The sequence below is a fragment of the Dermacentor variabilis genome, chromosome 10, assembly GCF_050947875.1.
Source record: "Dermacentor variabilis isolate Ectoservices chromosome 10, ASM5094787v1, whole genome shotgun sequence".
In the NCBI taxonomy this organism is placed as follows: Eukaryota; Metazoa; Arthropoda; class Arachnida; order Ixodida; family Ixodidae; genus Dermacentor; species Dermacentor variabilis.
Window position 1 is genome coordinate 31,553,060 of NC_134577.1, and position 25,170 is coordinate 31,578,229.

General features: G+C 44.8%; 1 protein-coding gene across 3 annotated transcripts in view; it reads left to right on the top strand.

Moving 5' to 3' along the window:
• Nucleotides 1-25,170, top strand: part of LOC142560257 (tRNA (guanine-N(7)-)-methyltransferase) — a 39,305-nt gene that overhangs the window by 3,732 nt on the left and 10,403 nt on the right. The window contains exons 1-3 of one of the 3 annotated variants that reach the window (XM_075672215.1): nt 15,780-15,948; nt 17,419-17,519; nt 21,885-22,069. In XM_075672215.1, coding sequence (XP_075528330.1) covers nt 15,866-15,948; nt 17,419-17,519; nt 21,885-22,069 — 369 coding nt within the window. In that variant the 5' untranslated portion in view covers nt 15,780-15,865. Of the gene's footprint in view, nt 1-15,779; nt 15,949-17,418; nt 17,520-21,884; nt 22,070-25,170 lie in introns of those variants that run through there. The other 2 variants (XM_075672213.1, XM_075672214.1) reach the window with 2 other exon arrangements.

Genomic DNA, 25,170 nt, shown 5'->3' on the forward strand with positions numbered 1-25,170 from the left:
CCGTACTGCGTTTCGGAGAAGCCAACGCTTTGCAGGAGACGCCAAACACTCCGCGGGAACAGGGCGACAAAGCGCAATTGACGTTGGCACTGATGTTATTCCTGCTGCTTGTTCCTGGACGCTGCTGGTCGAAAGACACGTGCTCGCAGGTGTTATCTCTGTTAAATTTCGCAATCAATGTCTCACGAGGCACTTACAACTTTTGCAGTTTGATGGGGTGTAAAAAAAGTGCCTTTTTTAATATGGGCACGGTGCTACAGAAGTTGCACAATTCAATGTGCCCACGTGGACTTTACTCGTACAATAAACGCGTGTGTCCGCTACATGCGAGAACCATTTCACGGCTAAATTTGCTCGCGACGTACAAAACGTGTCAAGGATATACTGGACCCGTTAGTCAACAATGCAAGCAGTGCAGGAGTGCGTGTAATTCCGCACTTCATTTACCTGGATCGTGTTTAGCTTCCTTATTTTGCACCTAATCAATGCTGGACGCGGAAGCGCTGTTATAATACAATTTTATTTTCCATCAATACATTTCATGTTCCATCAATTTTATTTTCCATCAGTGTTTCTTGAATACACGCATTTAGGTCTTTCAGCTTTAGCGAGCTGTGATAATATGCATAATAAGATTTACGAGTATAGCTAATCCATGAAAGCTTGGCATTATACTCGACGCTTTGCATAGAAATTGGAAAGGCTCACAGGCGTTACCACCATGCATACGCCGGTGTATGTGTTCTTCACACGCTGCATTTTCAGTAATTATTAGATAATAAGGCACGCAAGCGCAAAATCCAGCTTCTAATCTTGAAGTGAGCGATTGACTTGTACTCGCAAAATAATAAAGCAAAGCGAAAAAAATGACCAACCCTTCGCCTACCGGTAAATGGGGGTAAGCGAAGCTTGTCCTGCCTGCATGTGACCTTCGTCACGATTATGTAACCCACAGATAATGGTGCCGGATTGCTTCGGCCTACCGCTCCCTCACCTCGGGATCTTGTCCTTGCTGTCGGATTGCCTGGGCTCGGGCGGCTTTAACGGCTGGATCGGCGCGCCAATGGCGAGCCCTTTCACGGGCGAGTTCTCGCCGCTGCTCGTGGAAAGCTGCCTGTTTCTCCGGGGATCGCACAACGCTTGGGCGCCCCATCCGTTTTTCGAGACTGAACTGAACGGAAGCGAAGCCGGCGAAGCGCGCGCAATACCCTCTCCTGCCCTTTCCCTCCCCGGCGGAAGCTAAACGGCTCCGACTGGTTGCGCGCGTGGCATGAGTGCGCGCCTACGCAGCTGGAATCCTTGCTAATCACTCATACTCCGGCGCCGGCGCAGCTGTCAACTCATCAAACCATCATTTGCCGCATTTTCTGCTCTGCTCTGGGAGCAACTGGGTTTTTTGCGTGACAACAACGCCACCGAAACTTGAGCCCCCCCAATACAAGCGTCGCTTGAAAAAAGAAAATGCGCTGCTGGTATTAACGCGCGAGCGTGCCTCCTACGGATACCTGGAGTGGCTTTCCCGCATAGCTTTGGAGCCTAGATGGCGCACCTACGCAACTATGCTCCCTAAAGGGATCTTATACAGGCTGGGTTCCAATACTCGCCGTACACGGCTAAGTGGACTGCGGCCATCTTAAGCCTCGTTCCAGTTCTCACGAAGACGTCAAAAAGACAGCTTCGCGAAGACAGCATCGAGGTAAAAAACGATGCAGGCTACTTTCCTGTCCAAACAAGATGGCGACTGTGCAGGACGCTTGGAAAGACGGCAGGAAGGTTGTCTGCTCTTAGGAAAACGTAGACACGCTATCCTACTCTCTTAATGCAAGCTACATCGTGTTTTTCATCGGTTTACAGGTGCAAAGACTTAAAATATAGAAATAATGTATGCTTTTCTCAACTTTTTCTTATCGCCGCGAGGTGGCGTCACGTCGCAGAAGCGTCTTCTGTACGTCTTCTAGACGGCTAGAAATGCGTTCCATTACATGGCCTCGAAGCTGTCTCCGGCGGTATCCTTAGCTGTCTACGTAGACTGTCTCCGATGCTGGCCAGAATTGTAACACACCCACAGTGGCTCTGACTGACTTCGGCTGCGAAGAGGCCAGGAAACGCTCATCCATCGATTACGGCTCGGTGTTGCGTACACTCGCCTATACTTTCACAAGACTGGACGAGAACGGGACCCTTACTGTCCCACTCCCGACACAATAAATCACATACCTTGCGTGTGCCCTCAATATGCGGCCGAGCGATGGACACTTACGGTTAGCGCTGATTGTTTCGATTCCCGCCCCTTTTCGGAGGAAAAGATCTTAGGCGCGTGGACAGGAGTTGACCATGCCCAACGCACCAGAAAATCACTCTTGAACTTTCTATATGAGACCGGCTTAGACGGGTGTTAGACGGTGCACTTTCTATCGCGATCGAGCCCTATCGTGATCAAATTTGTCTGTCGCGATTTGCTCATTTGCGCAAGGGGCGGGAGGTAGCCATTCGCGGTCGATAAGTTCGGTCCCGATCCGGCTCGATCGCGATCGAAAGTGGCCGTGTGACATCGGCGTTAGACGGTCGTCTCTAGCACGTGTGGAAACAGGTCTTTTGAGACGTGAAGACAGTGCGAAATGTGTTTGCCCGATAACGTTTCGTGTGGACAAGATTACTGCTGCGTGCAGTGTACCTAAAGTGGGCACCCGCGTATTGGACGTGTATATAGTAGCTCACTGTACCATATCACAATCGCCTGCCACCTGCCACCTTTCCCTGTATCTCCTACTTCCCCTTACCCCAGCGAGGAGTAGCAGGCAAGAGAAGTTGTTCTTGTGGGGAAGGAGAAAAGGCTAGCGCTATTTTCTGCAACCCATGCGGGAGCACGGCTCGGCGCCAGCAGGGTGAAGGGCATGGGGTTAAAAGATAGAGAGGGTAGGAGGGAGAAAGGTAGAGGGTCGTAGAGATGGAAGCGAAGTAGTGGCCGATCAGGAAGCCCGATGTGGTGGGATGGCCGTTAGGCCATACGTCTTTGTAATGTCCTATAGTCTCGCCGAGAGCCCCGACGAGTCGAGGTACTCGACGACGCTTAGGAAGGCTGGTAGCTGAGGCAAAATACACGCTCTCCAGACCGACCTCACCTCCTTTCTCTTCATAAAAATCTGATCCTCCTCCTACTATACAGTAACTCTAGTGCATTTGTGATCGCAACGCCTCCCGGCATGAAATGACCCACTATAGTGACAAACACAGACGCTGAGTTCTCGTCGCATGTATATAGGATGTATAACTCATTGAAACAACGGCGGAATGTTCGGTGCCGATAATGAAACTGCGCTGTGGGCTACCAGCTGTGCCCCGACATAATCCCTTTCGGACTAATTCGATAAAATCCGAAAAACGCTCGCCGGTAAAAATATTCGGTGGCGATTTAGCGGTATAATGCAAGTGAAATGTGGTAGCGTTACGTCGTACCTCTCTGAGGTCCCGGTTCCACGACTGTAACCGCGTTCACCACTCTTCGAAGTGTTGAGGAGCCCACTCGACACGCGTCCGGCCTCTTCGAGGAGCGAAGTACAACTGACGGCGGTCTGCTCTGAACCACCATCAGTTGCACAATATATATATATATATATATATATATATATATATATATATATATATATATATATATATATATATATATATATAACCGAGAAGATAGGGGGTTATGCCGAGGGGCCCAATTTTACATCAATCATATCATAAGAAGCCAACAAACCTGACACCAAGGACAACATAGAGGAAATTACTAGTACTTACTAATTGAATTAAAGAAATGGTAAATTAATGGAACTAAAATTGTATGAAAAAACAACTTGCCGCTGGTGGGGAACGATCCCACGTCTTCGCATTACGCGTGCGATGGTCTATCAATTCAGTTACCGCAGCGCCGTTTTCCCATCTACTTTCTTGGGTATTTGTGTTTTACTACTAGAACTAACTCTGGGAGCGTTAGCCACCACCACTACTCACAAACCCTGGTGGCGGATGTGGAACATCCCTTCTGCTGCAGGCGTCATGAGTACGTGATCTTTTCAGGTGAAGGCAACTGGTCAATAAACCCAGATATGCTACGTGAAGGCATCAACGTTGCCGGATTCGAGACCCTTGTTATGTAATAAACGAGACGAAAGGGGGTTAATCCGAGGGGCCTGACTTTATCAGTCCTGCAAGAAGCCAACAAACACTGACACCAAGGACAACATAGAAGAAATTACTAGTACTTACTAATTGAATTAAAAATGGTAAATAATGGAACTAAAGTGGATGAAAAAACAACTTGCCGTAGGTGGGGAACGATCCCACGTCTTCGCATTACGCGTGGGATGCCCTTACCAAGACACATTCTTCTAAGCAAAAGGTGAGGAAAGACAGGTAGGTTAGCCAGTACTTACACTGGCTAACCTCCCTTTCTTTCCTCACCTTTTGTCTCTCTCTCTCTCTCTCTCTTGAATGATAGCATGCCGCAGCATATCCTGACCCGACACACAGTGGCACATATTTGCCAGCCAGGACGTGCCCTATCAGTAGCTGCCGTGACTGGCAGAGATAGTTAGTTCATGGTATTAATAAAGAAATTAAGTTTTGTTAACTAGTCTTGTGAAGCTGACGTCATTGGCAGCAGAATGTGCGTAGCTCGCTTAGGTACTTCCCAGCAAAAATGCCGCGTTCGCTGCGATATAGCTTTCTTATAACAAAAATCTGCATTGTAAAAAAAAAAAAGACACCTTGTATATAGCCAAATCATAAGAAGCAAACGTACAATGACATCAAGGACAGCATTGGGGAAATTATTTGCAGGTCTTACTTGAATTAAAGAAATGATAAATATATGTAAACGAAAGTGTATGAAAGAACAATTGGCCGCAGGTGGGATATGAACCCACATCTTCGCATTACGCGTGGGATGCCATTACTAATACACGTTCTTGTAAGTTAGCCTATCCCCTCTCTACCTCTTCACGTGACCGGCTTCCCACAATTCACACACATACACTTTTTTACTGCAACAGCGAACATATGGACACTCCAGGCGCATTCCTGCCGTCTGCGACGGTGTCAGCCTCGTTGTGACATACCGTATAAATTTCAAGGACGGTAACATGGTCGCCACATGCCGTATGCTATTTGTACGAGTGAAAGCGCGCGAGGGTGAGCCGTCGATGGACACTCAATCTCGCGCGCACAAGGGAGGAGGAAAGCGGGGTGGAAGCTCGCCGTATTCAGTCCCGCGCAGAGCGCCGGGGGGAGGGGAGGGGGCATTCGATCTACTTCGGCTGCAGCGGCGCACAGAGCTGCCGCGCGGGCTCTATTTTGAAAGCGATCTGCGACGGGGACAAAGAGTGCGCCGAGTGCCGATAGCTTCGTGTGCGCTGTGCTCTCGCCGCTTAGTTCGCTTTGAAGCGAGAGGCGGCACGAAGGTCAGTTCGCTCGCCGCTTCTGCCGCGCATCCTCACTCCAGTGTTTTGATATCGAGTTTGCGCGCATGGCACCATGCTTCTTAATTTAGTTAGCAAGCGAATGTATACAAGTTTACTTATACAAACTACTATGCTTACTTTGTATAGCTGTCTACTAATTTGCTTTTGCAATCGATGCTTCGCCTTTCGGGTGGAACTGCGTCATTCCTTTTCCGCTTCGGCACTCTTTATACTAACGCATTAAAATCGACTATTGAGATTTATCCGAACAAAACCCCAATTTTGAGGTACTCGTCCGCGGCTACTGAACTGACCGTGATTACATTCGTGGGTGCATGATACTCTGAGAAGGTGAAGACGTTCTTCGTGACAAGTACCTCGCACAACCTGCTCATCAAACTGACGTTTGCGCGAACTGCTACCATAAACTAAAGGGCGAACCGCTATCAATAAGCAGTGAACTGTAGTACGGCACTCACAACGTGAACCGAAAATTGCTGGCTCTGGCGTAAACGAAAGTAGATGTGAGCATAAAATGGCAACCGCCCAAGCAGATTGGTTGGAGATGACACTAGCTGCAATCTCAATATGGCTGTTGTGCATGTTCGCAACGGCACACCACACCGTACCGCACCACGCCATAGTGTGCACTGGTCCATATGGACGCTACCCAGCTTGAGAAAACCCGCTGAAGGCGGCACGACAGGCCGCGAAAGACGCCAGGGAGATAGAGTGCACTGCCCAGCTAGAAGAAAAGCGCCTGAACGCGTGGCGCCATCTCTCGAGGCGACGCAAAACCAGCTCCGCAGAACTCACGGACCGCTGGCGTTCAATTCGTTTATCGAATTGCGGCTGCCGCGACTGGGATTTGGTCCCACGCGCTCGGGCTCAGTAGCGCAACGCCTCAGCCAATACGCCACCACTGCGGGTAAACAGAGAGAGAAAAACCCACCCTTGCGAGTATGGCGCAGAATAAACTTAATGGCAATGTTATGTTTAGTCAACATTATCTGTTTCTGTGGACTTCAGGAATGGGGTCATATAATTGCCAAGAAAGTATCCAGCGAACATTTTCTAATGAACTGTTAATTGGCAGTTTTTGCACACGTATTTTAATTGCGCAGTTGAGCCCAATGGGCGCTAAAGGTGTGACCGGTGTCGAAATTTCGAGAGCGGCATCATTGAGAACACCGCTGTCCCCCGCAGGGGCGTCTGCGTCAGCAGGCGTTTGGTGTGTTGCGACACCACGTACCCGAGCACATGAGGGTTGGACCTTCCCGCGTGTTGCCGTGCGCGGCTTAGCTGTGTCCGAGGAAAGCGGGATCCTGGAAGTTGAGCCGATGACGGGTGTTCAGACTTTTAAGGCCCCCCGGTGGAGGCAATACACCTCTTTGGCCTCTGGTTCCCGTAGACGACACCTCCAGACTGACCCACCTGGAGGAAATCGGCCTGTCCTCTTCCTGTCCTGGATTTCCTGTCCTCTTCAATCTTCGTCTTTCTCTATATCTTTCAATCTTTGCTGTCTTCTCTTTATCTCTTCTTTCTTCCGACCTTCCCGGCAGCGAGGGTTAACCGTGTGCGACCTAACCAGTCTGGGTTAAATCATATTAGGTTATAGCAGTGACGTACAGCTGACGTTTGAAGTTTTACACATTTTGCAACGTCCCCTTGTTAGGCTCCATGGTGGGTGACTGGCGTTACTGCCGAAAAGGACATACTCGCATATGGCTAGCAACTTTCCACCACTCCCTGATTGACCCCAGAAAAGGGGGCGCACTGAAGAAGTCTTCAAATCTTTTGGCATCCAAACGGAAATTTTCCCCTGCTATCATGTAATGTACAGTGAAAAACAGAAGAAAAAAAAAAACAGTCAGGGTCACCTCGCCATTCGTTGTGGCGAAATGTCTCACAGATGCCATTGGTCCAGGTTATAAAGTTACGAAACTGGCCAGTGGTGACTTCCTCTTGGAACTGCGCGATAAGAAGCAACATGAAAAGCTGCCAAATCTGGTCTCCTTTGGAGACATTCCATTGACCCCACAGCGCACACTGAACACCACCCGTGGTGTCATTTCGGATGGCGAGCTAGAACTCACCCAGACGGAACTTCTAGAGGGCTAGAGCGACCAGAAAGTAATCAATGTAAAGATAATCAAGTTGAGGCGGGAAGGCAAAGAAATCCCAGCAAAGCGCCTTATTCTAACCTTCGGTTCAAGTGAATGTAGCAGGCTACATGAAGACCTGTGTCAGGCCATACGTGCCCAACCCCTGAGATGGTTCAAATGTCTAAGATTCGGCCATAGTTCACAGAACTTCCGAGGTCATGTGATCCGTGCTAACTGAAGCGAACATAAACATACATCTGAAACTTGCATGAATAATTTACACGCGCCTTCGGACCTTTGTACTCAACTTTCTTGTTGAGGCGGTAGTGCTAATGCAATCGACACATTTTTTTTTCGTGTTTTCTTCTTTTCATTTTAGAAGATACCTTATGGTCATCGCTCACATCACTTGTCCTTGACATTATTGTAATACTTGTATATTTTACGTACCTTACAGTGAATATTTTCGGCCTCTATAGAGCCGCCATACATCTCACAGTTGTCATTCACCGCATCATCGACTTTCCACACTATGTTTTGTCGCTTTTTGTCCATCCCTCGCCCTTGCGCCAAAAAACCCTACACACCATCATCGTCAACACCGCTGTCTAATTACCGCTTCTGCTTCTGATAACCGCACAAACTCTTTGTGTGTTTTATTTAACGTTAGTTCTGAAAAATTAACTCCACTGATCTAGCTACGAAAGTTATTTGAATTTCGCACTGCACGAAGCGACGACACCAAACAATGAAACGATTCAGCAATGGATTGGTAGCGCCCTCTATCGTCTGGCCAACAAAACAACAAATGCCTTTGAGATTGCCTGCCATACTTCGAAGTGCCTCGGAGGCCATCACAGCATTACTCCTTTCCCTTTAACGATCACAGATGGCGCCGCCCTTCCTATCAATATTTTTTAAAATTATTTCTTTCGCTATTATAACGTCAGCAGCTAATGAAATAGACTAACGAGATTTAGACAAAATCCTATACAGAAAAGCATGGAGAGAATATCTGGCTAGCTCAAGCAGGCTAGGTGTCTCTTTGTCACAACTCAGTTTCAAAGGGCATGTCAATAAATCATCTTCATCATCACCTGATGATAAAGAACCCCAATATTTCTGTTCTGTCGATGCACCCTGTTTCCATACATGCTGTATCCTCTTTACAAAACACTGAGTAGTGCCGCAACATAGCAAGAAGGGAAGCAACATGCAAAATAACTTGTCCTGAGACAATTCGCTGCAGTTTGGTGCACATTCCTGTGAACGATTCCAGGGAATCATCAACAAAAGGACGGATCACACAAGCATAAATACTGTCAGGGAAACTTCTTTGTGCATTTTGCATCAAAGACACTGTCAGCCTATCGCACTCTACAAGGAGCGAAATTTGATGAAGTTTACGATGCTTGCCTGTAAAGCTGTGACTTCTGGTTGCAACGATGGAACATGAAACATCACATCTGATGCACAATTGAAACTGATGGAACATACACACACTCCAGATCAAGCTCACCCTGCTATTGCTGAGTCGTTGGTCATGTGCGGGCTAATTGATGCAGGGTCATGCACAAGTCGTATTAGTTAAACGTGAGAGTGATGGACTATGAATACCTGTTGTGCTGTTTTCTACACCTATTCTGATGCTTGTTGGATTGCCATCACAGTTTAGTGGCAAGCCTTGGTTGATCATTTGTATTTTTGATCACCTCCCCCATTTTCACTGTCCATGCAGCATTGTCACTGTCAACTGATACGCCTTGTAGATTACTCTTGACTACATGAATTCTAGTTTGTGTTCATTTCTCTTCCCTTCGAAGATTTAACTTCGGATGTTTCCTGAACTCAGAAATGGGCCTTAACCTGAATCCATTGCTTGATTTGAACAAGTCCGGCTCAAGATAATGCCTGACATAAACATATGCACGATGCTCATTGCATTTCCTTAGGTATCAGGCATTACCTTGAGCTGGACTTGATCAAGTCAAGCTGTAGCTTTAAGTTAAGGCACATTTCTGAATACTGGGGTTAGTTGCGAGTCAGTGCTATGTGCATGTACTATACCATTCTTTTTTTTTTTCGTCTTTGTGTGCAGTGAATGTAAATAATACATCACCAACTCGTCCAAGTCTATACACCTTATATGTGTAGTTGAAAGCAAAAGTCTAGAGACATGACACCGGGAAAGAATGAACATTTCTTCCAGCACTTTTGTGCAATGGGAAATTGTCTCTATGCATGACATTGGTTGAAATGCGTGTAGGCAGCCCTGCTTGATTTCAGCCTTCTTGTGTCGCCTGGAAAGAAAAAAAAACATTTTTTTGCAGTGCCTGTCGTCCCTAAACTTTTGCTCATGACTGTACATTATCTACAGGTCACTGCCTAAACTAGGTACTTAAATACCTGGAAAGGGGTCCTATAATATAACATGTGGCCTATTTAAAGCTACTGCATGTCAGTGCAATGATGCTAGTTTTAAATGCTCACAATTACCTAGCTGGAGACAGACAAATTGTGTGAAAGGGTACACACTAGGGTAGTGGGAAAAACATCCAACCTTTGCTGCTAAAGACTAACAGCAGCGTCTCACTCGTGGAAATGTGCCATGCTGTAGAAAGTTGCCATGGCAACATTCTAACTGCAGCCTAGTTTCTTTCAAACACATGATTTTAAATGCTAAAGAAGGAATCATAGACAAACGTTCTCAAACACTCTCAAGATTCATTCAATTTCAACATTCAAGACATTCTCGAAGTGTTATCGCGCAAGCACTGGGGGTCTGACTGAACATGGCTGCTACGTATATACCTCTCAACTACGGTAGTGTAGTTTATGGTGCAGTTAGGCAGTCCTACACTAAATGACTTGATCCATTTCATAATCTCGACCTATGACTGGCAAGCAGTGCCTACAGAACATCGCCTGACCAAGGTTCATACATTGACTACAATGAGCCTTTCTTACATCACCGCAGAACACTACTTAACCTTTCCTATATACCGAGAATTCGGTCATCTACACAACACATATGTTACCACATTGTAACACAATGCAACTAATGATTACATTACATGAATAAGCCGAATGTGATTTGCACACTTTTCCTAAACGAGGAATACTGCCAGACTTATTATATTCCTAATGAACTCCTGCAGGCTGCTGAAAGGTCACAAAGGTTGGCCCCATTGTGCGATTTTACACAGCTCTGTGATTGTACACTAATACACCTAAAGAAAGACACCCATAAGAACACATAATGCAAGAGATCCATGCTATTCAAGACAAATATGAAAATCATGTAGAATTTTACACAGATGGTTCTAAAGCACAAGAATACGTGGGTGTCGGAACCGTAATGGAAAATTGGGAAAATAGATGCATTCGGATAAATAATTTTGCTTCAATCTTTACTGCCAAAGTTTATGCGATATGAACAGCAGTTCAAAAAATTACCACCGACAAGCAGAAGAATGCTATCATACATACCAATTCGTTAACTGCACTCAAAGCTTTGAGTGCACTTAATACACTCAAAGTGAGTGCACTTTGAGTGCACAGCAACACAATTACGAAGAGCTCTATGGAGTCAGTTCGGTTGTTTTAGGGGTCCCCACTCGTATTCCCTGCATTTTTTGCTGATGTGACTGTCCTTTATCGTTCAACTTGTTCTGTTTTAATCTCCGTTATCATTGCTAGGACACTAACTTTACATCCACCCACTAGAAGTGGAAAAGCACCATGCCATTGTCATCTTGAGCCAGAGGGCTCCACTTGGGTTCCTATTTAAAAAAAAAAAAAAAAAAACCATCCCTTACTGAATAATGGGGGTAAGCAAAGCTTTTACTACGTGCACCTGACCTTCGTCATGGTTAAGTAACCCGCAGGTAACAGTGCGGACTGCTTTGGCCTCCTGCTCCCTCAGCTCAGGGTCTTCTTGTTGCTGTCGAATTTCCTGGGCTCAGGCGGCTCCAAGCCTTTTCACGGGTGAGTTCTCGCTGCCAGTCCATCGGGGGAACGCACAACGCATGGCCGCCCCATCCGTTTTCTGAGAATGAAGTGAATGGAAACGAAGCTTGCACAGTGCATGCGAAACCCTTTCCTGCCCTTTCCCTCCCCGGCGGAAGTGAAAGGGCTCTGATTGGTTGCGGATGTGGCGTGAGTGCACGCCTATGCAGCTGGAATCCTTTCTAACGAATCACTCTCTGGTGCCAGAGCAGCTGTCAACTCATCAAACTGCCCTTTCCTGCAGCTTCTCTGCTCTGGGAGCAACTATTTTTTTTGTGTGACCATAGTGCCACCGAAACTTGTGAGCCAATGCAAGCTTCACTTGAAAATTGCTATAGGGAACTCTGGCGCTAATGTATTTGGGAGCTGTAAGCATGGCAGTTTAGCCATCATAAGAATCGTGGGCACTACATGGATTTGCCTAAACATTGTCTTTCTGGCTGCAGCTTTGTTACTTTCCCAATTGCTCATTTTCAAGAAAATATTATGCCATAAACGGCATCAATGTGCACAGAGAGAGAGAGAGAGAGAGAGAGAGAGAGAGAGAGAGAGAGAAAATAAAATGTTTATTGAGTCTTTGAAATGAGAAGATCGGCGAGTAAGATCCTTAGTCCAGGGTCCCATTAGCGTGGGCCACTGTCTTCGCCTGTTTCATGAGGCCCTCTTGGGTCTTCAGATCCAAGCTGGACAGAGCTGCCTCCCACCCTTCTCTGTTGGCTTGTGTTCTGTGTTGTCTGGATGGATTGTGCTTACATTCCCATAGACTAATCAGCTTGCTGTGTTTAGAAAACCATGAGTACCTGTAAACGAAACTTATGAAAATAAAGCATGATAAATAATCTTACAAGAAAGTTGGAAGCCACAAGCACTGAGGTCAGACAAATCCGTGTAATACTAACCATTGTAGTGGCCACCATTAGCCTACGTAGCTAGGCAGTGGCTGCAGATGAGAAAGAAGTCTAGTGGCACAGAATGCTTGTGTGAGAAAACCTATACAGTTATACAGCACTAAGTCCATAGATATTTGCAAATTCATTCATTATAAATTGGTATAATCCATTCATTTCTTGGTCAATCTCCCATTGGGTAGGAGCCACATGTGTGGCAGTAAACAACAACAAGAAAGCCTTTACTTGAGTAGGTGTGGGTTCGTACCACTGAACCTTTGTGGATCATGTGGGTATGTAGAATCACTGGAACATTTACCCCTCCTCTACTGAAAATATAATACCCCCCAAAAAAGACAAACTTAGAACAACCCCTATTGCATAATGGCCTTCCTCTTTCAGTAGTGAACATTTTATCTTTTGGTGAGAGCACCCTTGGTCGTGCGCAAAAAGTATGTCAGATTGTGCAAGAGTAAATCATTTCTACAGGGCGGCTGACATGTTAAAGACCTTCTCCCTCAGTATTACCATTTGATTTGGACTTTTTAATACACTATCGGCTTCATCAAAAATTGGCATGAGCACAGTTAAACTATTCTTAAGCATTTATAATCAACGCTCTTAGAATCTAGGTAATACAGATCATTAAGTTACCTGGAAGAAAAGAATATTGTAATGTTTCAGTTATGAACCTTAAAGGCAACAAGATCACAGATAGTCCAGTAAAAGAATTAATCCAGTCCTCAGTTCTTGTCTCTACCTCGCTCCATTGTAGCTGCAGTGGTGACCATGACAAAACACACCAAGGTTAGCCTGTTGCTATGGATGACAATACGTATGCTTATCACAACTACGTCATCATTCCTAGGGTACCTGAACAAGTGCAGTGCTAGAACACCCTCAAGTAATTTTTGTAGGAAGCACTATGGCACTATGTATGCCACTACTGTGCATGCGAAGCCTGTTGAGAGAAAGGCGAGCGTGTGAACCACCTTGTCTTGTAGTGTATGGGGTTTGCCTATGCCACACATAGACGGCATCACCCTTCTACAGGAGTTTGGATTCAGTGGTATAACCAACACATTTCAAATTACAAATACTTCAACAGTGAAGGACTAACACTCTCAAATAACCGAATGCTATGCATATTCTGTTGTGAGCTGTGTGTGATCGAGGCATGTTTTTCCATTTTAGACCCTGTAGGTTTCGTCCTTTTCACATTTTTTTTTCTTACCATACGTTCTGGCTACATGCAGCTGCTCCCCCACCCCTTTCTCCCCCTGCTTCTTTAAATAGGATAGGCACAAACCATCATCATCAAACGTAAACCATTTTATTTCACATTCAATAGTGCCGATTTGTAACATATAAAGAGACGCACTGTGCGAAATAACTTATTTTTTTTGCAGTCTGCAGTCGGTCTGTTGCACTCCACAAGGAGAGAAAACTTTGGTGGCATTCCTGCCTGTGTCAAACCAGAGAGCAACAAACCCTTGTTACAACGATGAAGCATGAAACAACACGTATGATACACACATGAAACACACTGATGGGGGACACACGCTCTGAAAAGGCCCACTCTGCTAAAGCTTAGTCATTTGCAGCCTGAACCACATGCATCAGAAAGTGCGTGCACAACTTGCATGTGTGTTCATTTGTAGGGCACTCCTTACCATAAATGGTACATGCCGATAACTTGGTCCTCTAACCAAGTGAGAGGACCAAGAGACCCGAGACTGAGCAAGTCTGGTTAGAGTGATCAGTCACTAACAGCTGTGCAGAGAACTAGGCGCAAACACAATGCTGATCTCACGAATTTTCTTCTGCTACTTCATAAGCGGGCAGACCGACGAATGTTCATTGTCGGAGACTTGGTTGACGGCACATTTGGTTGACTATTGAGACTTGGTTCACGGTTCCGGCCAGGCGAAACCCTTCAACCACTGGTTGGGTAAGTGACATTCGCGGAACATTACCCTCTGCTGACTCCCTTCTGTGAGAAGAGGCTTCAGGCTTGGCCTGTTGCACCTTCAGACTTGCATGGTGACCGCAACTAGCTGTTGATCTTCCTTTTTGCCGTAACACATCACACAGGTACACGGCGACAACTCCTTTTCGTCAATGTTGTTCTTGCCCCCAATGTCTATTTCGTACGCTGCGTTCTTTTTCTTCTTAGCCGTCTTCACAGCTACACCAGACGCGCGAAAAGCTGCCTTCTTTGCTTTACACTTCCCGTTCCGCGCATCACTTTCACGAGGATGCACTCCAATCCTCAAGAGAGCCCTTCGTATGACGTTCTTATCTACGCCGAAAAGCTTACCGGTCTGGTGAAGCGAAAGGCTTGGGTTAGCTTCGTAAGCGCCGGCTACAGAGTACGCAAACTCGTCACGGGGGGTGAACACACCGACCCTTCGAGCACGCTTCTTCGTTTGGAGACACCCGTGGTCTTCGAATCGCTTTACCCACCTCAGAATGGTGCTTGATGTTACGGGCCTTCTATGGAATTCTTCCCTATACATAGTCTTGACCGTTGATACTCTCCCAGTTTCTAAATAGACCGCTACCATGCGGGCACGTTCAGCTATAGTAGTCCGTATCCGCGATCGTCGATGAGACATCGTTCGATCTCTGCACACGAATACTTCCAAATCATAGACAGATCGCTCTCGCTCCCTGGGCAAGCAGACTCGGTACACTGAAATGCTACGTTGACACGCGAATTTTTCGAGCTTCTTGCTGCAATCACAAACCTACTACACCGACACCTTGTGCTAAAGATAAGAAGCCGAAAACGCCGTAAATGCCCTAGTAGCGCACCGATGGCGCTGCGTAAAATGTGATGTCGATGTTGGCATGGCTTTGCCAGTACTACCAAAAAGACCATAGAGCCAGTATATAGTAACTCTATGCATAGAGCACCATCATTGAGAAAGCGCCATAGAGTTTTGAAAAAAGCGTGCTGAAAAAGACAGAACAGGGAAAAGCTGAAACAATTGTCTTGCGCTTTAGTTGCAGTCGCCAGAAAAAAATAATGTTCTAATATAAAATAACCGCTAATTTAGGCATTTGACGCAAGCTACGAATAAATAAACGTGATGTAGATTGTTTGTCTAAAAGTCGCCGTTTCGACAACCTTTAGAAATTACCAGCACTTTACAAGAGACAGTTCAAGTAGCGGGTGGCTTCACAGTATGTTTATAGCCACGTTTATAGCGTTGTTTACTGTGGCTATGGTGGCTTTCTATGACACCATACTGTGGCTGCCGTGAAAATAAACGGCACGGTGAAATTTGGCGAAACGAGCATTGCCGTGAAAATAGCTAGGGGTGCTATCCAACCGTGAAAATAGTGACGTTTCGTTGGTACGAGCTGTCAGCTGTAGCGTGCCGTGGCCTGTTTCGGTCACTTTTCGTATGTGAGCATGGCTGATGCTAAGCTTCCCCAGAAACGGTACTATCGTCAAAGAGCTCACTCTAACCCCATAGCCGACCACTGTTTCATATAGTGAGTACACTTTTGAGTTCTGTGCATTGCTTTCGTGTTGAGTGCGTGCACATGCCACTGTTGACATTTAACTCCACGTGCATAGGTCCAGCGCCTCGTTAACTACTTACCGTCGTGCCGCTTACTGAGCAGTGCTATGGATGCTGCGAGAAGCACTTGAGTTGGTACCTTGCACGCTTCTATGTTGCTTATACATTCTTCCGAGTCATAGCGTAAACATGACTTTAGTGGCACAAAACGGGCGCTCCACGAACAGCAGCCAGCATGATGCAAACACTTAAGTTGTGTTGAATGACAGAGGTACATCATCATCAGGTATAGCGCAACTGGCAGCTTTCAAAAACTTTCTACTGTACGACCGAAAAGTGAGCAAAATTTGGTCATTCTGCTTAACTGGTGTAAGCTGTTTCCTTGAAAACTTTGGCAGCTTGTGATTAACGGTACCACGTAAGTACGGTCTGAGATTTCTTGTACTCTAGATTAGCATGCACAGTCCACTGGAGTGCGTATCGCGAATCGTTATTCGTTTTGTTTTAGAAAAATGCGTTCTCCTGGAGCAAGTTGACTTTTCACACGAAGTTGCAATTGTGCAAGAGTAATATGTATCCCAGTCACTCGGGAGCCAATCTCAAACGAGAAATTCGATTCCAGTCGCTCTCTATCGCGATCAAAAGTGCCCCGTGTAACTCAAGTATAAGATGGATGCCGATGGAGAGTTTGTGGTAGGTCGACCTAGCTATAGAGCCTGTATGGAGCGCTGTTGAAATTCGGAAAACGAAGACAACTTCACTAAACTACAGCGTGCCTGAACGCCCTGCTCAGAGATGGGGTTTTTGCCCTAACAATAGCACTCATTAAAGAGACTGACTATAATTACCAAATATTGACACAAACCACCAGGAACAGGCATAGACCTCAAAGCATAAGAATATGCAAAGGTTTCTTCTGCGACATTAAGGGAAAGTGGTACACGGTGTGCCGATGTGAAGGTGAATTTACCAGATTTAAATTTAAAGCCAGTAATTCTTCTTGTTCAAGTGCTGAGATTAAAATTTCTTGAGATCTATTTTTCACTGTAAGAACTACGTAGCAAATATCAGTGAGTGAGGTCCTTACTCAGTTTGCGCAGATTGCATATTTCCTTTCATATTAGTGCAAAGTGAACCTATCTGTTTCACCCACTATTTGGCTCCTGGACTTTAGCGTCATTACCGAGCCTTAGTAGGATTGTCTAGGTCTGTCTCCATTTCCTCTGTATACTTCCTGATTAAACAGATCAAGAAAAGCAATTGAAATATAGTGTGACAAGTTGTGGTTGTAATTACTTTATGTACTTCATTTGCGCATGCGATGCTTGTTGTTAACAGCGCCTATTAATGCATATGAGCATGAGCCGTTGCCACCTTGTATGCATCTTGAACAGGAGTTGTCAAGGTAATGTCCACATCTCATTTTCTTGCACGGGAACAGTCCACCGTGCCCAGATGACATGGACTGGGGGGAGTACTTTCCGCAGCCGGACAAGCAGGTGGAGTTTGCAGACATTGGGTGTGGATATGGTGGCCTTCTTGGTTAGTTATTTTTTTCTTTGTGCTATTGCTACATTTCTGACTCTTTCTCCTCACTTGCATTATCACTTCATTTTACCAATGTGGACACAGTAAAGATCTTTTAGATGCATGTTGTATACCTGTCAACCCAAAAGTGGATGGATGACTCCATGTCCAAGTGGCATTGACTATTAATCTAGCAGGAGTTTAGTGTGCATGGATGGTGTTATTTTCTTTGTTCTTCCCTTGCTCCACCTATAATGGCTCCTGCATTTAAAAGGACACTAAAGGCAAATATAGAGTCAAACTGAAGTGATAGATTAGTGCCGGAGAACATCTAAGGCATCAATATTGTTGTGGTGGGAAAAGAGGATAATGTCAACGGTGAAGATGACGAAGTGGCAACAGCCTCTCGAGATTCTCGGCTGCTGTTTATTGGCCTCAGTGGTGTTGACGTAGAAGAATGGTTGAAGATGTGTGAGCACGTGAGCAAGGTGAGCAGGTGGGATTCGACCATAATGCTGGCCAATGTTGTGTTCTACCTCAACGGAAAACTATGAGTGTGGTTTTACACACACGAGGAAGAGCTAACCAGCTGAGACTTGTTCAAAGAAAAGCTGTCCGACACTGACCATCGCCACCATCATGGCACATATTCTTCACCAGGCTCTCTCGTGCTACTTTGGTCCCCTTGCCGCTGAGTGGGGTCCTCCAAGAAACTCCTTCCATGCTACAAAGGCACTTACCGCGTTCTGCGTCAAGTGGCCAATGTCACTTACAAGATGATCCCAGTGACCTCCGTCCTGCCACCTGATTCCACATCACCTGATGTCGTACATGTCCCTCGGCTTAAGCCTTACTATGTTCTTACCGATGGACCCCCCTGAAGCACCGGGATGGTGCTTCTTCTGCCGAGGGTCGTATTACGTAGGAAAAGAGGACAATGTCGTCAACGGTGAAGATGACGAAGTGGCAACAGCCTCTCAGGATTCTCAGCTGCTGTTTATGTATGCCTTGAAAATACATCGTGTAAATAGTTTTATACCCGTTAAAATATTCTGCAGAGTTTTAGTAATTATGAAATTGAGGTAAATGCAGGACATGATTAGGGACTCCCCCAGCACATTCAAATACTAGCCCGATGACGAAGGCACTCCTCATTATAATTCTGTCACTAGTAATCCTCCACTTTTAACAATACGATCATTGTATTGCATTATAAGACAAAATAAAATGCTACTTGTCCAGTTGTATTTGATTTTTCAAAAAAAGAACTTGATGATGCTACCCTTCACAGCAACATGCGCAGTCAAAAGGTTTCGTTTTCTCCACTTTGTGCATCCCAGGCTCTTGCGTTTCAGTAGTTTCATTATCGGATATTGTTGCGCTTGTTTTGCTAGCTCATGAAACTCGCACAAGCTGCAAGTAGCAAGGAATGTCACGTCCATGTGACGTCGTGGGATTCCTGAACGTTCTGTGCCACTTGACCAAGAGCAGCTATAGCGGTGAATGCAACGCTCTGTCTTGCCTCAGTTTCTCCATGGCTGCATGTTTGCGTTTTACACAGCAAACTATAGCACTGTCTGTCGAATGCCGTTTTACTCACCGGTGCCAGTAAAGATTGGTGATGGTGCATGCAACATAAGCACTCCCCGACCAGGGGCAGGAGATTTGAATGGTGCTGCAGGTATGTGGACCCTTCAGGCACAATTTTCTCCTAAACTAACTCACTTCTTGGCATGAAACAAGTGCTGCAAGTTTTCTGGAATCATATTTCAACAGTCCACATCGACTTTGTATTTGCCTTTAGTGTTCCTTTAGTATACCGCAGTAACCTAAGCATGGGGCAACAGTTACTTGTGGTTCTTTGGACTGTGGTAGTGGGTGTAGCATGTCCCGCCAAAGCACAGACTGTACCTAAATAACACTGAAAGCTAGGAACATACGTGTCTTATGTGTTTTCCTATGCTACATATGGTCTCATGAGTGTCACAAGCCTGAGGTCCTTGCTACTCTGTGGATGAGCCTTGACAACTTTGTTCTAATGGAGGCAGCGATTTATTGAATGATCTCTTTGGCATTCATATCCGAAAGTGCCAGAATAAAAAAATGAAGGAAACATGAAGAATTAAAGATGAATGTGAAGCAGTTTCCTAGAAGACCCACAAAATGCTGTTGTATAGCTGGCACTACTGCTGCTTTAAGTCAATGACAGCTGGAAGGGACTAATAAAAAGAGAAACTACACAACCTTAAACGTTGTCAGCTGTGGTTTCCACCAGCCAATGTTCGGTTTCATCTCATGCGATTGGCTTAGATTTACCTAGGCTGCAATATCAGTGCGGCTTGGACGATCGCGTAAGGCGAAACCAAACGTCAGCTTTTCGAACGTGTACAAGATAGCGGCCGTGGGCACTCTGTTTGAAATGGCTCTGTGTCCACATGTGCAGCTATCTGTCATAACCGCCCCGAAGAGAGGTTCTCTCCCCCTTACAGCAAGAGCGTAGTTTATGTTTATCAAGTGCATCAAGACAGCTAAAGAAATAGCTGTAGATGAGTTAAAGTGCAGCTAGGTGTTCTCTGTCTAAGGCATGGCAAGTGTGTTGTGCAGATGACTGTGAAGGACAGTAAAATGGAGTGGAGCTTTGCAAATGGCAGCTTCAGTTCTCCAGGATGTAAAAAATTTCATGGGAGTGTCAAACAACGCGATGATCAGTGCTTTGTTGGAAGTACACCAATAAAAGTAGTGACTGCAGACGCATGTACACACAGCATACTCTGGTCCAAGTGCCATATGCTAAGCTCCACAAACCACTTCAAGGGGTCCTGGAACACTTTTTGAACATAGTAAGAAAATGTTGCCAATCTGTCATAGAGGCTGCTGTGAAGATGTGAGCCAAATGTTATTTCATGAATCATGGAATTTTCAATCTCTTGCCAAACACACCAAAAAACCACTTGCTCTCGCTTCTGCAATGTCGTCATGCAGCTTCATCGAAAGCAGCTTGACCGACCATTGATTTTGTGATTGCAAGAGCATTCTCAATAATACATAATTGCTAATTTTGAGTTAAATAAATTAAAATTATATAGAATGTGTGCGATCTCAAAAAGACAGAAAAATCATTTTATCTTTGCACTGCGCATAGCTGCGTCTGTTGCATGTGACCTCCAAGACACCAGCTGTGTAGCGTAGTCTACCACAGTCACCACGGGGTGCTGCAATGAGCCTTTCTGCCGCTGTGACACCCAACTTTTGGCCAGGGATTTGCCCTCTTGGCTTCTTCACTGTATCGCTTCCAGCGCCCTAGCAGAGACAAAAAGGGGAAGGAAGCCTGGTATCGATGCGGTCACTCCACTTGTAGTTGAAGGATTCGAAAAATTTTTGCCGTGTGAGATTCATGAGGTGACATTCTTTGATAGTGAGGCCAGTCTATGATTAGCTTAAAAAGTGCTTCAGGTACCCTTTAAGGCTCCAGTAAGCCACTACTGCCTATCTGCTACCAATGCAAACAGAAATGCACAAACATGTCTTTGGCCACACACACAATAGGTGGCTGCAAATTATGGATGTGCTGATAAACACAAGAGGCTATGCCGGTTTTGTTGAAACAGCGTAACTGACAATGCTTGGACACTAGATGTTCCACTTGCACGCACCTATCTTGCTGCTTTCACACATATATTCCGTGGCATAGCATTGACCAACGTGTTGGCCAATATTGGAAATATTGGAAAGTGGCACTTGATGACTCGGGTTGAAGATTATATAACCAGAGGAAATGACTGCCCATGCTTTCATGCACATTTGTCTGATAATGCTATGTTTTTGATACACTTGACAGCGATTACAGTGTAACAGCTTCACTGAACATTTACATTCCATTTTGTAACTTGTGAGACTGTCAATTAGGTATAGCGCAATGGTGACATCTACGTAAATGTTAACTGTGTTGAGTAGGTGCAAGTGTGCAATTAAAAAAATATATTATTTCTCGAGAATCTCATGTTCTACAAGCAGCACAATTTGTGATCAACGTAATGATGCTCCTAAGTATGCTTTGATGACAACTGACAGAATCTAAAACTACTTTTTGGATCCAAAGTACTTGCTAGTTTTATATCGGTATAGTTGGTATCCAGTTATTCACATTGTAATACCTGTGGATGGTCCCGGTGCAATCTTCGATTGCCGGACCCTATCCTGCATAATGTGATACTTATATTTGCCTTGCTGAAACAACACAATTCTTTATTTTTGAAAGTGGAGGATTATTTGGAGTGTTAGTGACATGTTGCAGTGGCCAGAAATACTTAAATGACCCATATTTTTTGTCGTTGCCATGTGCTTTCTTTGCAACTAACAACATTTTCATGACCCTTTCAGTTGCCCTGTCGCCAATGTTTCCCGACACGCACATGGTTGGCATGGAGATAAGGGTGAAGGTGTCCGACTATGTGCAGGACAGAATAAAGGCCTTGAGAGCGCAGCACCCGGGGCAGTACAAAAATGTGGCCTGTATCCGCACCAATGCCATGAAACACCTCCCAAACTTCTTTAGGAAAGGACAAGTAAGGCCCCAGCCTGCTTTGCTATTTCAAATGCATACTTTGTTACACAAAGTATAGCCTCACGTGTTGCTCAAGTTTTTGTGCTAATTTGCTGGCCGTCTGCCAGACATCAAGTGCTGCTGAGTGTGCAACACACATGCGCCTTTGATTTTTGTGTTCTCCACCCCTTGTGTGGTTCTCACTGAATATACCTCTCTCTTTTAAACTCTCTCCTGCCTTCGCTCACTATATTCTATTTCTATGTACTTTTTCTCTTATAGAGCTGGTAGACATTGTGGTTCCCCTCCTGGTGGCAGTTGCCACCTCGTTCTCATTCTCCTCTCCGCGATAGTTTTCTATGAATACAAACCTAATAATAATAATAATAATGCACGCTTGCCAAGTCTCGTTAATCTTCTTGTAAAGTTTTAAAATTGTGGTTTGTTCTACCATTTTACAAATGTTATGTCATGTTTTGTGAAAAATAAATTTCAGTTGCAGTAAAGTTGTGTCAAAAGATGGGGCAGTGCCAGATGGCAAAATAAAAAAGAAGCATGCAAACAAAAAATAGTGATATTACCTGCAGCATCTTCTTGTGAGAACACAAGATGCCATGTAGTATGAGAAGGCTACTTAACCTCTTCCGTGCTGCGCTATTATGGTGAATTCGGACCAAAATTGAACAAATTATTTTTAAGAGCCCCAGCGGCCTACATGTTTTAACTCCTCAGAAAGAATAAATTGACTTCTGTTTGGGTTGTCCGATGGATTGCAGGCTGCCGTCTACCAAACGCACAAGTAGGGTACTTCTATACTTGCTCCTTGTGGTCATGAAATATCCCGAAAGTTTCATGTAGGGGCATAAGGTGGCGCCAGAGGCGCTGGCATAAGTAGAAGGGGGGAACAATCTTCCGTGCCAGATGGCCTAGCTATGTGATCAAGCAAATTTTATACAAAGAAAGGTGCCCCTCCCACACTTACTTTAGCATGTTTGCAGAGTGAACATACAGCAGAAACTTATGGCAAAGTAACTTAGTGTGCGATGTGTTTGTGCATAAATTATATGTTGCACCATTGCGTCACTGACCAATAGACCAATTCGGGTAGTGACATAGCTGCAGTCCTCAAATGGTTTGTTTACGAGTAGATAAAAACTTGCAACTTATTTGTAGACTTCTTGTACTGCAGCCCAGGACAGTTTCTGCGTTGTCAAAGGGGCTTCAGAGAAATTTTTATTGCTAAATGCAGATTATCCATGTTGCAGGACTGTTTACGAATTAGCTTTACCACAAGTGTAGTCAACCTATATAAATTGCCATGAAAAACCTACAAACTGTAAATGTCACAAAAGTGTGTTAATTCGATCACAGCAGTGAAGAAATGTTCACTTTGATATCCCTACATCCTCAGAACCACAGTGCCTGTAGAGCAAAGCTAGAATGGCTTTATGGCCAAATATCATTTCAGTTTGTTACCTTATCTAGATGTTGCTTTCCTGCCAGGCACTTGGATGGACTCCAGGAGTTGAGCCAATGGGCTTTTGCACTTGATGATGTCAAGTAGATTATTTCTATCCATTCATTTTCTTGAATTTTAGGTTTTGTTCCTTGCACATTGTAAAACGATTGCAAAGAGGACAAACCTACTTCCTGGTAGCAGTCAGGGACCAACACATATATTAGCAACCGATTTGCCCTTGTGCAATCACAACTGTGGCTGAGGGTACCAGCCCCATTGAATCTCTGTTTTCTTAGGTGAAGCATTATTGAACTAGGCTGTGCTTTCAAAGATGAATTGATCAGTTAGTTTTCTGTCATTGCCTCCCTTTTAGGAGCTAATATATCTTTCTTTAGCTGTTGCTAGTTGTGCACATTGTTTCAGGTTGTCTTAAAGTAATTGAATAGTGATGTACTCTATTGCCATTTGCGTGTGCGAGGCTCGCATACTTGCTGCCATAAATACTATATATATATATAAAGAAGAAAAAGGAACTGTGGCTGAGTGACCAAGTCACCTTGCCTGTTTCTTGTAAACAGCTGGATTGAAGACAGCAAAGGAGGCGTGGCAGGAGCGCATGGCAGGACTAGGCTTTAGTTCTTTCATCCCAACCTGGTCGTTCTCTGCCTGATGGGACGCCTTGCAATAGGATGCAGGAAGAATCTTCTCTTAACACACATACAGAGGCTATGACATGGTTGTCTGACAGCTTTCAGTTTGTCATCATGACAAGGAGTACAGGGGCCAATATTACGCAGTCGAACTCACTTATAAATATAACTATAAAATAAACTATAAAATATGATATACTAAATATAATAACTATATATAATAAACTATATATATAATAAACTATATAAATATAACTTATAAGGCCCTGGGCCAAGCAGGCCCACGGCCTTACTTGAGCCCTAACCCTCAGCCACGTCCCTCTTTACCCTTCCGCCTTTCAATAAAGTTTATCACCACCACCATTCAGGTGCCAAGAAAATCCCGTTGTTATGTGTGACAGTTGTTATAAAACTGGGTCGCATGGAAAAGCAGAGGGGACAGCCTTTTAAATATTGCAACTAGAGAGAAATAAGTACAGTCGAACACAATTATAGCATTACTAGCTTTAACAATATTCGCATGTAACAGTAAGCAGCTGTTAAACTTTAGTGTGTGTTCTGTAGTAAAATAAATGACTTACTTCAATGTTCCCATGCCACATTATTCGCTGTAACACTTAAGTCTGGCTGTTGGATGTCTGCACGGAAAAGAAAAGGAATTCGAAATCCAGGAAAAGAAATAAAGCAGCTTGCATTTTTTCTTTCTAAATTTTTTTTTTCAGGGCAGTAATGTGGGTGCAGTGACGCGACTCTAGTTCCCCCCACCCCTTTTCTCCAAGGCGTTATTTTTCCTTTTGGCGCACATTCCCAGTACTAAGACACCCAGTAGTATGATTGAATAGTTATAACTGATGACGCAGCACGGATCATAGTAGGTGGTTTATTTTACCATAGAACACATACAAAAGTTGGCGGCGCATCAGCTGTTCATTGTTATAAGTGGATTTTATGCGCACACGCATACTTGCATACAAAATGAGCTTATGAAGTTACTATGTGAAATTACTGCCATTT